Raw genomic sequence first — 15,817 nt, forward strand, 5'->3', positions numbered from 1 at the left:
CCACAACATCTGAAAAATCAGAGTAGTGGTGTTATACCTGTCAGTTTGAGTTCCAAATCACATGACCATTTACACCCCGACCCCGCCCACCCATGAATAACCCCAAGAGTACATAGAAGCTCCTCTCCGAATTTGCCTTGTCCTGGCTGTGCCTTTTCACAGTTCAGTTTTTAAGACAGTCCTGCAAAAATGTTCCAAAGTAGAGGGACATACGTGTGGTGCCTGTCTTCGCACTTGAGGAACCTGATCATGATCTCATTGGGGGCTGCGGCTCTTCCTTTATCTGCAGGGTCCCGCCCCCGCTTAGACTGCTGCATTGCATTACTGCAGTTATAAGCCACTACTGGTTAATATGACACCCTGTATGGAACACCTGCTAAGGATCTACCAGAGAATTGCAAAACTGCAACTTGTGGACCTCGCTACATGCAGTGCCAGCGTCGTGCTTATGGTGGCATACAGGCTGGCTTAGGGCTTAGGCTGGGCCTAACCAGCAATAGGGATGAGATTTACAATCTGGCCCACACGCTGCAGTCCATTGTGTCTAAGCCGCGATGAAACTGACACCGTGCAGAATTCAAAGCCGCGGTATGTCAGTTGTATCGCCGTTTCCGCTTCGGGCTCTCTCCTGTCTATGGGGAGAGAAGGCTGCAGCGGAGTTCAGGCAGACAAACCAATTCAAAACTCTCGCCGAACGACGCAGGTCTTGAAGCTGCCTTTCTGCTGCGGAAATCTCACGAAATTTCCGTGCGGTCCCGCTCTTGACCTTCTGCCAGATGTCCTCCCTGTGTGACCGCAGCATTATACTCACAGGCGTATGCTTTATTGGTCTGATTTCACTGCGTATCGCATGCGTTTTTAGAAGTTGTTTTGTTTTTTTCATGTCCATATGGCATGTTCTTTATGCACATACAAAAAAAAAGCAAATCGGCCTAATTGATACTTTTTTTCCAGTCTCCTGACAACCTGCACAAAGCAGCGCACACGCATGTAACATCCATGTTTGCTGCATCTAGCATGTAATGTCTGTGTTTGCAGTGTTTGTTCCCACAGTTTTTTTTTTATTGGGTTTGTGTGCTTTTGTTTTCTGTGACTTAAAAAAAAACGGACAGAAAATACGTGGTGTGAATGAGGCCCCAAGCCTACCCCGTATACATCGCCTGCCGACCAAGGAGGTGTTCCTTCTATTCTAGGTAGACTTCCACCTGTTGGGCAGTAATTCCTATAATATCTTTAGAAGTATACCGCCCAGGTATCTCTGCGGCGGGACGGATGAATATTAGATGTTTGCGGCGTGCTGTAGATTCGGATCGCTGCTATAGGGGCTGCACACTTATATGTAAGGGTCCTCTGAGCCTTGCTGGACTGGGGGAGCATGCGTGGCTTCTCTCCGGCAATGCTGCGCTCGCAGTATGTCGCAGACGGCATTTCCGCCTGGCACCTTCTCCAGACCCTGCTCCGATTAGCGGTCAGCTAGTTGGGGGTGGTACTTCGCCCGTCGTGTCCTCCTGTTGGGGGCTCTCCTGGGGGGGTTCTCACACTATCCCATTGTGCCGCGGCACCCTAGTTGTTACCCGCTGCTCTAAGGCTCTGTTCACACAAGGCGGATTTGGCTCCATGGCTCCTGTTGTGGATTTAGTGCAGATTTTACAGTGAAGAGAAGCTGCTGCGGGGCGGCCGCATGAATCTGGTGCCGTTACGGGTTTTGTGCGGACCTCCGCTTTTCCGCTGCAGTCTATTGGCCGTACTCTGCAGTGTATCCGCACCGCATGTCCATTTCCGCACAGATTTTTGCAGATCTTTGCCGGAGCGTGCGGACAGGACTTTGAAAATCAGCCAGAGATGGAGAACACGGCAGCCCTCCGGATAGACCCCACTGGTGACGAAAATATCATCGACTTTGCTGCTACTATAAATGCCGGGGGATTTCCTTGCGCTGCGGCGGCACGGACAATCTGCGGAAAAATCATCCCTGTGCGAAAATGGCCTAAAGCTAGAAATAAATGAGGGGGAAAACGGACATCTGTCGCTGTAATTGTATTTATGCCAGAAATCCAAGCCTGAGCCGCGGCTTTACAGTTAGAAACGACGCGGATTCTGTCATTCATCTTTTGCGCCACGCAGATTCAGCGTAAACGACCCCCAAAGAATAATAGTGGAACAGTTCTAATAAGAAAAATGGGGGTCACACCCATAAATGTCGCCGGTGGACTGCGGCTCCTTACACCACAGCCACTAATATTTATGGACCTCACTTAACATAAAGAGTCTCTTTGCGACTCATCGGGGGGGGGGGGGGGGGTTGGCATAGAAGGACCCGTTCCATCACTGATGATACAGATGAGGATTGTCACACTCTGGCTGTGGAAGGGTTAATGGCTGGTGAAACCCGATTACCGCCATATGTGCCTGGTTGATAACGCTTATCTCTGAGCCTCTCTGCTCCTTGCCCGCTGATAACACTTCTGTGTCTCCGGCCTCGGCTGAACCGCTCCAAAGCCGAAGGAAAATATAGAACCTCCCGAAACGGTTAGGGAAGCGCTGCCACCATTAACTGACTAAAACACATGTGGGCCCCCGCCATATATACCTGCAAGGCTTGAGGGGCCCCTGGTGCAGCACTGATTGTGGCCCCCTCGCCCTTTACGCAGATCAGGATAATAACTGATGTAGAACGCTGGCAAATATTGCCTGTTCTGACTCTAAACTGCACTGTAGCGGGCTGCCGCTTTGCGAGCGGGTAGTTCTACATGGGTTTCCAGGTTAGAAATTTTAATTATAATCTCAGCAAGCAGAGATCTTGAAATGGGCCAGGATTAAAAGTTCATGTATGTCAAAGTGGCAGAGGGTTGCATTTTTGCGTGGAGAAGCCTGGCTGACCCCCACTGTATGTCCGGTGGTCACTGGCATCTGTGCCCGTCGCAGCTGTTATCAGAGATGGCGCCAGGAGCCTCTCTGGTGAGGGTGACTTTCTGCTTTTTGCCAACTCCTTCCCTTCCAATCAGTCGTCCGGAGAGCTAACAATCACTCATTGTAGTCCTTGGCGCTCTACCCGCACAGTTTCAGCCCATGTCTTGTTAGCGTCCAGATGTCTCCGCGGCGCTGAGACATGGATACGGCGGTCTGTAGAATGTAAGCGGTCAGTAAAACCCCTAAAACACTGATGTGGAATCTGACGGTACCTTAAAGGTGGTCACCATAAAACACACTGACCGCCCCTTTTATTGGAAACCCCCATCTAGCAGCGGTGGACTAGTTTTGCCTTCAGATCTGCAGCGATTCTTCGCGGTGTAGATTCCACTCGGTGATGAAATGGTTCTGCAGGAATACCGGCCCCTGCGGACAGGCAGCTTCTTGTAGTTGCCGCAGATTAGATGGCGGTGCTGAGATGTTCTGACCAGCTGACAGGAAGGGGTCAGATATTCATGCTGCTTGCGCCAAATTCTGACCTATCAGCATGGAGCAACAGAGATCTGGCTCCATCTGACCAGGAGATGTTTTTCCGCTGCTCAGTGATACAAGTTTTGCGCTCTTTTGCCCGCTGGAGTCTTTCTGTTTGTCTTAGACACAATGGCGCTGGAACTGGTCGCCCGCTGTTGTTCCATCCGTGCGGAGGAACGGCGAGTTCTGCATTTGTACGCGTTAGTTGGAGCTCCAGCATTGTATTCAGCTGTCTATGCAGCCTATTGGTCAGCGATTCCTGACATCCTCCTCCGACCCCTTTCAGTGATTGTTTCTGTCCGCAGGATCCCCTTTTGCTGGATGTTTCCTCGATCGCGCCATTCTCGGTATGCTCTCCACTTCGCTGCACAAGAAACCCTCCTGCAGTTGGCAGTGAGACCCCGGCTAGTCTAGCACTGATGACCGGGCCTTCATGAAAGTCGCTCAGATCACTGGGTTTTCCCATTTGTAGTTGTGCCCAAGATTCTCCTTTGTCCGGCCTCTGGTTGCCATGGGAACTCATTGGTACCTTGTATCGCACTGCAGAGGGCCGATGAGTACAGGAGGAGCCCCCACCCTGTCATCAGCTTATATGCTGCAGACGCCCTTTTTTTGGCATGTAAGGGGTTAAGCTGTCGGATGAGGTTTCTCCGTTCCTGGCAGGTAGAGCAGGAGCCCCGCTGTCAGTCAGTTAAGCCATCGCCTTTAAAAAGATGGATGCACAGGTTTAAAGGCTCTTGGTGACCATCGTAAGTGTCTTGGTCACTGCGGGGTTAATATTTGACGCTTCACTTGCTGTTGGGTAATCCGTTGTAAAATGTTGAGCAACCTTGACGGTTTTCCCTGCTGGTCGGGACTTGCTTCATGTCTGCAGAGCTGCGCTCAGTGTTCTGCTTCCGTTGTCTCTTGGCTGCAGGACCGCATTTGTCGCTGGGGCGGGACGTCACAGAATGTCCCGCTGTGCTGCAATGTGGAAAATGTAGTGTTTGCACCAGGACTGTATTGTGGAAGCGGCGGAGTCCCCACACCTCATAGAATACTACACTGCAGAACCGAAACCTGCAGGTGGTTGTGCTTCTAGCTGTGGATTTCACCTGCTGCACGAACGCCTGACGCTTCTCAGCATGCAAGCGGCTGGTTGGTATGAACCCATGCCGCCATGAACTCGGTTGTAAACCGCACTCCGTCATGTTGACCTGCGCCAACGGTCTTGCATGGGACTGCCAGGCCTAAGGAAAACCCTTTACAGGAGCTGTCCCTGGAGAATTGGGGTGGGTTCAGACCAGTACCCGGAGAGACTATACTGTCAGCTCAGCAAAGCCCTGGGGCATACTGCTGCTCACAACCGCTGACTGCCAACCCAGGGTGCCCTGCCAAGGTCAGGAGAAGTCAGTCGCCGTTAGTCCAACAGAAACTGTATCCACCACATTGTGCGTGCCCTCTGGAGAGGGTCTGCGGGCCGAGGCACCCGGGTGCCCTCTGGGGAGGGTCTGCGGGCCGAGGCACCCGGGTGCCCTCTGGGGAGGGTCTGCATCCCACCAAGTCTTAAACTATAATGATTAAACCTTGTGCCCCTGCTAGAGTCCCATCTGCTGTCCTTCTCTTCGCTGTGCCATCCTGCAGGGGACCCCGCAGTAAGGGCTGAGGGCCACACACACAGAGCTGATCCTCTTAAATGGCTCCTGGTATCCCGTAACTCCTACAACGCACATGCAACGTGCGAACGCAACTATATAGATGTGCGCAGCGCTGATGAGGCAGACGGCAGACTTCCTGATGCAGCTTTGGATGTGACTAGAGAATAATCTAACTCCATATCGTTACTAGATGGGTAAAGCGGAGTAAAAACTCCGGATCGGTCTGTACGTTCCTAGTTCTGCAGTCTGAAAACCGCTGATGGATATTTCCTGCCTGGGCTCTATTACTTGTGTGCGTGTATCTGCTGGCAGCGCCGCTCTCCCCGTGTGCTCTGCTCCGTTCCCTTCCTTCTGGGACTAGATCTGCAGAATAGTAATTGAAATGCTGTGTATATTTAACCCTGTGGTAAAATCCGCAGCCTGTGAGCCGGCCCATGTGCGACATTCTGAAAAACGTTTTTCTTCCGTGCGGATCCGGCTCCTGGTTTTGGCGCGCGCTGGGGGTCTCCTCTGGGGTCTTTAGAGAGTGGGGTCATGTCATGCAGAATGTGGCACATTGTACGGTGGTGTGGGAACGGCCGGCCCCCTGCGGCCCCCCTCGCTTCGCTTTTCTTCTTCGTTGAGTCAAACAATTGTTCAATCGCTTACATAACTCCTCACATCCCCAGTACAATGTGAGATTGTGCCGCGACCGTCGGACTGAGGCGCCCCTCCCCCACTCCGCCCGGCTCTGCTATATGTGCAAGTATGACGCTGGCGACGGCGGCAGGACTCGTGGCAATGTGTAGCTGATCGTAACCAGGAAGACTTTCCTCGACCGCCGCTGTTACGGTTTTATGTTCCCCGATTAGTTCCTAGATGATGATATATTCCACGCGACGCATGAAGCGCTCCCGGCAGAACCGCGCGTCGTTAGTAATTAACGATGAACATTACGGCTGCTTTACTCAAAAGGGCTAATGAACGCGGGCGATTTTTCGCCATTTTCAATAGGCCTATTTACACATACGGTTTTTCTCTCACGGCGATGCTGTGTGACCGGAAGTCTCATTGCACTCGCCATTTCTAACCTTTTCCTATTAAAACGTGATTTTAACGTTTAGTGAAAACGCTCGTGACCATCACATTTACTGCGGTGCCGCTTTCTACCAAAAACGTATCGCACTTGCATAAAAATCGTAGACTTAGAAGTGCGATATCTGTCCAAGGTTTTTCAGACTAATATCGCACTCGCCATTTAAATCCGGTCTTCGGCGACGCAAAGCAGAATGAATTGGTGCGGATTTATCCACGAATTTTGACACTGATTCACCGCGAACGTTGGCCCTTCAATTGAAAGGATGAAATCTGCGCCAAAATCTTCTGCGTGTGAACGTTCCCTAAATGTGGCTGGTTATTAGTGTATCCGTATAGAGATGTTTGCAGCCCAAAACAAGACCGAATGGCGTGAACGGTTACAGAGAACAGTCGCCGAAGCGTCCGAACGTCTGTGTGATTTTACACAGCGCCATTCTTGTTAACTTGATATTCAGCCTCGCAATTGCTGATCAAATGGTTGGGAGCGTTTACACGAAATACTCCTCAGCTAATTAGGGGCGAACCCAAACATGGCGCCAGGCTCCCGCTGACTCTGCTGCGGCCAAAACAGTTGTTACACTTTTCTTTACGGATGACCTTGTGTCTCTCCAGGTATGGCTTGTACACGCGCACCCGACTCGGTTACCTCTTCTACAAGAGACAGCTGAAGAAGGCGAGAGAGCGCTACCCGCAGGGACACTCATCCACCCAGGCCATCGTGTTCAGTGGTAAGTGGCAGCAGGAACGTCTCTGTGGGGGGGGTGCAGTCTGTGCGGAGAGGACGGCGCTGCAGGAGTGACAGTGCCCTCCTCTGTCGCGGCGTGTGCATCCCCTTTTGTGGCGGCCTGCGAGTGTCTCCGTCTCCCCCCCCCCCCCCCCCATCCGTCTCCCCCCTCTGTGGCGGCATACACGTTCCCACCCCCTCCTTTCACCACGTCGTGCACAACCCCTCCTTTTGTGGCATCGTGCACATTCTCCTTCCTCTCCCCCCCCCCCCCCCCCCTTTCCTCTTTTGTGGCGGCATGCGCATTCCTCCTCTGGCGCCCCCCTTATGTGGCTGCATGCGCATCTCCTGGTGCCCCCCTCTGTGTTGGCATGTGCCCGCACCCCCCCCCCCCCCCACAGACACACAAACACTCCGGCGCCACCCTCTGTGGCGGCGTGCCCGGGTCGTGTGTTGTCCGTCCCCCCCACCCCTCCAGCGGTCCCCTTCTGTGGCGGCGTGGGTGTTACCCGTCCAGCGCCCCCTTCTGTGGCGGCACTCCCCCTCCGGCGCCCCTTTATGTGGCGGCGTGCGCATCCCCTGGCGCCCCCCTCTGTGGTGGCATGCACTTCCCCCACCACACACACACACACACACACACACACACACACACACACACACACCTCCTCCCCCCCCCCCCCCCCCCCTCCGGTACCCCCACCCCTCTGTGGTGGCATGCACTCCCCCCTTCCCCCACCACACACACACACACACACACGCACACACACACACCTCCCCCCCCTCCGATACCCCCCTCTCTGTGGTGGCTGTGCATCCCCCCCCCCTCTGCGGTGGCGTGCGCCCCCCCCCCTCTCTTGTGCCCCCCTCTGGTGGCGTGTGCGCGTCCCTCTTTGTCTTCAGTTATGTTACAAGCTGAAGATCCAAAAATAAAATTGCAGAGTCACATCAAAGTTGTAAAATTAACTTTGCTCTCTTCCTGCTCTGAACCTTTGAGCAGCGCATGAAGTGTGGCCGGTAATCAGGCTGAGGTTAATGATTCATCTGGGACTCTTCATCTAAGCGGCGTGCGCCGGGCCGCTCTGTAAGGCTGCCCTCCTGTCCTGTGACTCCAGCACCAGTTCTGTCCCGGGAACTGCATGTGGATAAAACTGTCCCTAGGAGCCCCAGTTACAGGGGAAACACCACTGTCTGAGTTGGTCAGGGGTCTGCTAAGACCCTGCACCTCTGACATGCTGTGGGTTGTCAGCGATCATGTGATCGCCAGGTCCTGAGCAGGAAACAGCAGTACAGCTGTCTGCATTCTGTACATAGTGCTCATTGAACAGTATATAACCTGTAAATGAGAAGGCGGAAGCAGTTAAAGCCCACTTCTATCTTCTCCTCCGGGTCATGTCAGGACACAGTCGAGGACCCAACCTTCTGCTAGATTGCAGGTGTTTTACTCCCACTCAATATATTTACTATTGGCCAGAATTAAAGCCCAGGACCAAGCGTTCGGTTCTTAGTGGGTTAAAACACAACGTATAAATAAGGGAATACAAAGTGGTCATAGGGGAACGCTTCCATCATTTCCACCATTCTGCTTAATCTCCATTTATTGATGATATAAACGACACATTCCTCATTGGAATAAAAACTTTCATTTCCTCTATTGAAAGGGAAGTCTGTGTTTGTTTGTTTTTTTGCTAGAAGAGAGTATTGAAAGAGTTAATGGAGAATTGTGTATTCTAATGGAGGTGTGGGGCTGATAAGGCATGTATGCCGTGCCCATGGCAGTTCCTAATGTGCAGTCTGTCTATAAATTCAGTCCAGATGTTTATTTTCTGCGTCTCACCCTCTTCTACCTGCTTCATTTTCAAGGTGTTAAGGTGGTTCCCGTCCCCGTACTGTCTGACAACTACAGCTACCTGGTCATTGACACGAACTCTAACCTGGCAGTGGCTGTGGACCCGTCGGACCCCATCGCTGTACAGGTAGGTTTGTGATAAAGACTTGTGTATGTGAGAAAATATTGGCTTCCTCTGTTGTACACACTGGCTCCTTTTTTATTTGAGCCTTTGGTCATGATTAACCCTTCCCTGTATGGTAATTCTCCCCGTGACCCCTGAGTGCAGCATAAAATCATATAAGTTTTCCATGAATCCGTTTCAGAAACAATGGTCAGAAACAACTTGTCACTAAAAGGGGTCAAAGGAGGATGTCAGGAATCACTCTAACAGGCGCTGCACAGTTGGGAGCAACTGAATAAAATGCCGGTGCTCCAACTAAAGTGTCCGAATGCATAACTCGCCATTCCTTATCACTGATGGACTATAACTGCAGACGACCAGTTCCAGCGCCAATGTGTCTAACGGCAGAAACTTGAGACACCAGCGGGCAAAAGCACACAAAAAGTGTATCCCTGAGCAGCGGAAAAACCTCTTGGTCAGATGGATCCAGATTTCTGTTGCCCTGTGCCGATGGGAGGTCAGGTCACGCGGGAATCTGACCCCCTACCTGTTCGCTGGGGCAAAATATTCCTGCAGAATGATTTCATCACTTAGTTGAATCTACGCCGCAACGAACTGCTACGGTTCTGCGTTCCCAAGGAGTCCAACGCTACTTGATGATGGGCACTCTAATAAAAGGGTCATGCAGGGCATCTAGGGTATCATTGTGTACTAAGTTGTGCTGGTCCAGAGCTTGGCACACACGTTTCCAGGTCTGAACGCAGCTTTGGATGTGAATGGAGAAGAGGACATGAAAAGAACAGTCTTCACAAATCATATATATATGATGGCAGATGCTTACATTCCACTGAGAGCATTAGATATGTTTAGATACCAGGGGATTAATATTGGTATGTCCATCTGTCCGACCCTCGCTGCTCGGGTTACAGGCGCTGTCTGCACCTACAGTGGGGTTTGGGTCTCGTCCAGGCAGGGATCTCTCTCGAATATCCGTTCAATCCCATTCTATAGGGGCTCAGAGAACAATGGAGTTCAAAGCACAGAGCTCGGAAAATCGCATACAGAGTAACAAAAAGGGAAAGTGAGCGGCTTTTGTTTTCAATAGAGGCAAAGAATCTGCATTGTTCCTGCAAATTGCCTTAACCCCTTCAGTGCATGAAAATCCACAAAGTCCTCAGTCTATTGATATGATCCACAATCTGCAAATGGGGAACATGTTGTATAGATTATTGTGGCGCACACCGGTAATGGACGGTCATGTAGCGTGATGCACATTTGGATTATATACATGGACAGCGGATGTTGTGCTTGTTGCAGAAGAAAATGTCAAAGTGCGTAAAAAAAAATCTAGTTTTTTTTTCTTACTAGTTTGAAGAAAAAACTCACAGCATATATAGGAAGCAGTATAGTTATCCATTATAATACTGCCTCCTATGTACAAGAATATAACTGCTATAATACTGCCTCCTATGTACAAGAATATAACTGCTATAATACTGCCTCCTATGTACAAGAATATAACTGCTATAATACTGCCCCCTATGTACAAGAATATAACTACTATAATACTGCCCCCTATGTACAAGAATATAACTACTATAATACTGCCCCCTATGTACAAGAATATAACTACTATAATACTGCCTCCTATGTACAAGAATATAACTACTATAATACTGCCTCCTATGTACAAGAATATAACTGCTATAATACTGCCCCCTATGTACAAGAATATAACTACTATAATACTGCCTCCTATGTACAAGAATATAACTGCTATAATACTGCCCCCTATGTACAAGAATATAACTACTGTAATACTGCCCCCTATGTACAAGAATATAACTACTATAATACTGCCACCTATGTACAAGAATATAACTACTATAATACTGCTCCCTATGTACAAGAATATAACTACTGTAATACTGCCCCCTATGTACAAGAATATAACTACTATAATACTGCCCCCTACGTACCAGAATATAACTACTATAATACTGCCTCCTATGTACAAGAATATAACTGCTATAATACTGCCCCCTATGTACAAGAATATAACTACTGTAATACTGCCCCCTATGTACAAGAATATAACTACTATAATACTGCCCCCTATGTACAAGAATATAACTACTATAATACTGCCCCCTATGTACAAGAATATAACTACTATAATACTGCCTCCTATGTACAAGAATATAACTACTATAATACTACCTCCTATATACAAGAATATAACTACTATAATACTGCCCCCTATGTACAAGAATAGAACTACTATAATACTGCTCCTATGTACAAGAATATTAGTACTATAATACTGCCCCCTATGTGCAAGAATATAACTACTATAATACTGCCCCCTATGTACAAGAATATAACTACTATAATACTGCCCCCTATGTACAAGAATATAACTACTATAATACTGCTCCTATGTACAAGAATATAACTACTATAATACTGCCCCCTATATACAAGAATATAACTACTATAATACTGCCCCCTATGTACAAGAATATAACTACTATAATACTGCTCCTATGTACAAGAATATAACTACTATAATACTGGCCCCTATACACAAGAATGAGTTATTTTATTGTATATAGGCGGCGGCATTATAGGAGCTATATTCTTGTACATAGGGGGCAGTATTATAGTAGTTATATTCTTGTACATAGGGGGCAGTATTATAGTAGTTATATTCTTGTACGTAGGGGGCAGTATTATAGTAGTTCTATTCTTGTACGTAGGGGGCAGTATTATAGTAGTTATATTCTTGTACATAAAGGGCAGTATTATAGTAGTTATATTCCTGTACATAGAGGGCAGTATTATAGTAGTTATATTCTTGTACGTAGGGGGCAGTATTATAGTAGTTATATTCTTGTACATAGGGGGCAGTATTATAGTAGTTATATTCTTGTACATAGGGGGCAGTATTATAGTAGTTATATTCTTGTACATAGGGGGCAGTATTATAGTAGTTATATTCTTGTACATAGGAGGCAGTATTATAGTAGTTATATTCCTGTACATAGAGGGTAGTATTATAGTAGTTATATTCTTGTACATAGGGGGCAGTATTATAGTAGTTATATTCTTGTACATAGGGGGCAGTATTATAGTAGTTATATTCTTGTACATAGGGGGCAGTATTATAGTAGTTATATTCTTGTACATATGGGGCAGTATTATAGTAGTTATATTCTTGTACATAGGAGGCAGTATTATAGTAGTTATATTCTTGTACATGGGGGGCAGTATTATAGTAGTTATATTCTTGTACATAGGGGCAGTATTATAGTAGTTATATTCTTGTACATGGGGGGCAGTATTATAGTAGTTATATTCTTGTACATAGGAGGCAGTATTATAGTAGTTATATTCTTGTACATGGGGGGCAGTATTATAGTAGTTATATTCTTGTACATAGGGACAGTATTATAGTAGTTATATTCCTGTACATGGGGGCAGTATTATAGTAGTTATATTCTTGTACATGGGGGGCAGTATTATAGTAGTTATATGCTTGTACATAGGGGGGCAGTATTAGAGTAGTTCTTGTACATAGGGGGGCAGTATTAGAGTAGTTATATTCTTGCACGTAGGGGGGCAGTATTAGAGTAGTGATATAAACATGGAATACCTTATATTTGCTGCATTATTTTCACCTTCTAATCTATAAGGTTTCCCCTTCGTGTTGATGCACTTTCGTGGGTGTCGGGTTGGTGCAGTTTGGATTATTTTTGATTTACCAATGGGAGGTTAAAATCCTTTCTGGAAGGAAATTGGCAGGAATCGCATCTATAATGCAGGAACACAGATTGCACTGAATGATACTTGATGTCATTAATGGTCTTTTTTTAGCCGTTCTGTAATGATTTCCCAGAATTCTCCTTATTCACACTGCTCAGAATAAGGATCTTATCTGCTTTTCTTTGAGATCAAATGACTCATTGTTCTCCTTTGAAAGGGAACTTGTGAGGATGTTTATAATATATTTCTTTTATATTGGACTATCAGAAAATCTTATCCCGGTGACCTGATGAATTATATCTCATTTATCCCAAATTGTCCAACATTTGCCCGCATCTCAAGCAGCCTGAGCGGTAACAACCTGTCCGATTGTTAGGAGACCCCAGTAAATTCTCTGAATCCACCAATATACAGAAGGTCCAGAAAGTCTTCAGACACTTTCACTTTTTTTTTTTTCACATTTTGTCATGTTGTGGCCTCATGCGACTAAAAATATACATTAGTGTTAGAAGTCTCTGTAAATGTTTTAATAATGAAAAACTAACATTTTGCATTGACCCAAGTATTCACACCCTTTGGTATGACTTGTAGCTCTGGGGGCTTCCTATTTCTCTTGATCATCTGAGGTGTTTCCACACCTTGATTGGAGTCACCTGGGAAATTCAGTTGATTTAGATATAAAATCCCCACTCCCAGTCTATATAAGGTCTCTCAGCTCACAATGCATATCTGAGCAAAACCCAACCCATGAGGAGGTGAGAACTGCCAGTAGAGCTGAGAGACAGGATTGTGTGGCCGCTCAGATCTGGAGAAGCTTCAGAAACACTTCTGCTGCACTGAAAGTTCTCAGCGGCCTCCATAATTCTTACATGAAAGAAGTTTGGAACAAGCAGAACTTTTCCTAGAGCTGCCCCCACCAAACTAAGTCATCGGGGCAGAAGGGTCTTGGTAAGAAAGGTGACCAATAACACAGTGGTACCTCTGGTTGAGCTCTAAAGATCCTGTGTTCAGATGGGAAAAACTTCCAGAAGGTCAACCATCACTGCAGCCTCCACCAATCTGGACTTTATGGCAGAGCGGCTAGAAAGAAGCCTCTCCTTGGGAAGACACATGAAGGCTGTCTGGAGTTACCAGAGAGACCCTAAAGGACCTCAAACTGCGAGAAACAAGATTTTCTGCTCTGATGAAACCAAGATGGAACTTTTTGGCCTCAAGTGTTCTGGCTGGAGGAAATATACACAAAACGGAGAAGAAAAATGCTCTCGTGTTCAGAGGGTAAATCTTGCTGCGTAAATGATCAACCCCCCACCCCAACTACCACCACCCTATCGATCCAAGAAGACCTGGGACAACCAACTAGAAGAATGGAGTCACCTCAGATGCTGGCACATTTTAATCCAAAATTGAAGCGGAATAACGAACAAAAACCTACATGTGAACAATATGGAAAACCGGGCGCTTCGTGTTTCAGAGCTCGGGGCTCATTTCCCGAGCACAAATCTAGCAGAAATGAACAGAGAAGTCACCAATACATGAGGTATCTGTGAGCCTGCTAAAGCACATGAAGAGATCGTGGGAAGACTGGCGCAGACCAGCGCGCAAAATCCAGCGTGCGCTCCCTAGGGGTTTGGAACACCCTTTAAATCCATGCAAAGAATCACGGGAAGTGGCGAGCATGAACAGGCGCGCTGCACAAACAAGAAAGTAACGCTGTCTGGATTTACGACTTCACCGCGCGTGTTTCACAACAAACCATGTGGATGAAATAACAGAATTGTAGTTCCTGTATACCACGGGGGGTGTGGTGCGCGGCGGGAACGGGAAATGCTGCTGATGGTACAACGACCGTGTATTCCATAAACGCAACAGACAGGTTTTTCATAAAAATATAATCACAAAAATGGATAAAACTGGAATAGCAATGGGGTATTAACTAAAACAAGCATGAAGTACGAAGAACCTTACACAACTTATAGCCCTATTATGGGGCGCACATGAGTGGATCAGTAAAATATATCCCTAATATAAGAACAATTAGGTAAAATACATGGAAGATTAGAATAAAATATATGAAAAATTGATGAGAGAGAGGATTTAGAATATGAAGAATAAATTATTATAATGCGGGAATTGATAGAGTTGTAAATAAAGGGCAGATGGATCCATCAATGAGAAATAGACCCTGTAAGATGGAAGGCCAATAAAAAGGACTGTTGTATCCGGGAGTCTCTAGCGCACGGTGGTCCGTGCGATATCGCTGCATTTTTTTCACTGTGATGACATGATTTTGTGTTACAAAGTCACATGACTTTGTAGCACCACGTGCAAGGATTTTTTTGGGGGGTGGGGTGGGGTTTGGGGTTGAAACATAAGCCTTACCCCCAAAATAAGCCCTAGCTGCAGTGAGAAAACCTAACAAAAATGAATACATCACCTAAGAGGCACTGTCATCTGCGGCTTGTCTTCACTGTAGCTCCGTGGCACTTGTCTTCAGTCTTCTGCCAGCTCTTGGACTGGAGGATCAAAATCACCACCTCCAAGAAGGGCTGGCTGTGATTGGGTGAGCCACGGCGCTCGTGAACCAATCAGAGGCAGAGCTTCCTGGAGGCGGGGATTTTCAAAGTTCCAACCAGGAAGTTCTGCAGTAGAACTTCAAGCAAGTGCCGGGGAAGAACCCATAGGAAAGCATGGGCTCTACATTCATGCGATTTAGGTAGTACTGTCACATTACGGTATAATCGCCCCTGTGGATGCGGCCTTAAAATCATCAGAGGTACAATTTCTCCAATTTCTTCTGAATTGTTCACAGGGAATAAGGATCTTCCATTGTTCGGCATGGCAACTAGGGGATTCTAAATGAGTCTACAGATTTAAAAGGTGTCCACATGGAGACATGTCCTACCTTGATGTCTAGTTCTAAACCTGAAAACACAAGGCTTCTCTAGTTTTAGGTCCCAGAAAATTCCAAACCGCAAGAGTTATTAAGGGTATTAGAAAACCGCTGTAGATCTATCGTGTCACCATCCCAAACAATGTCATGGATGAATCTCAAATATAATACTATGCAGGAATCTAAAATATTAGCTTCACAGGCCCCATATAGAGGTTCTCATAGCTTGGGGCGAACGTGGTCCCCATCGCAGTTCCCTTAGTCTGGAGGTCTGGAGGTAGAATTGGGCGGGCGGAGTTCCCATAGACCCTCCCCCGAAATACGTATTTCGTAT

At 47.3% G+C, this 15,817-nt stretch overlaps 1 protein-coding gene across 1 annotated transcript in view; it reads left to right on the forward strand.

Annotated features, from left to right (window-relative positions):
• The window catches only part of PNKD (PNKD metallo-beta-lactamase domain containing), a 57,992-nt gene that overhangs the window by 21,526 nt on the left and 20,649 nt on the right, over positions 1–15,817 (forward strand). The window contains exons 2-3 of the mRNA XM_066575229.1: positions 6,768–6,883; positions 8,740–8,852. Of these exons, the coding sequence (XP_066431326.1) occupies positions 6,768–6,883; positions 8,740–8,852 (229 nt within the window). The remainder of the gene's footprint in view (positions 1–6,767; positions 6,884–8,739; positions 8,853–15,817) is intronic.

The sequence above is a fragment of the Eleutherodactylus coqui genome, chromosome 8 (assembly GCF_035609145.1).
Source record: "Eleutherodactylus coqui strain aEleCoq1 chromosome 8, aEleCoq1.hap1, whole genome shotgun sequence".
NCBI lineage: Eukaryota > Metazoa > Chordata > Amphibia > Anura > Eleutherodactylidae > Eleutherodactylus > Eleutherodactylus coqui.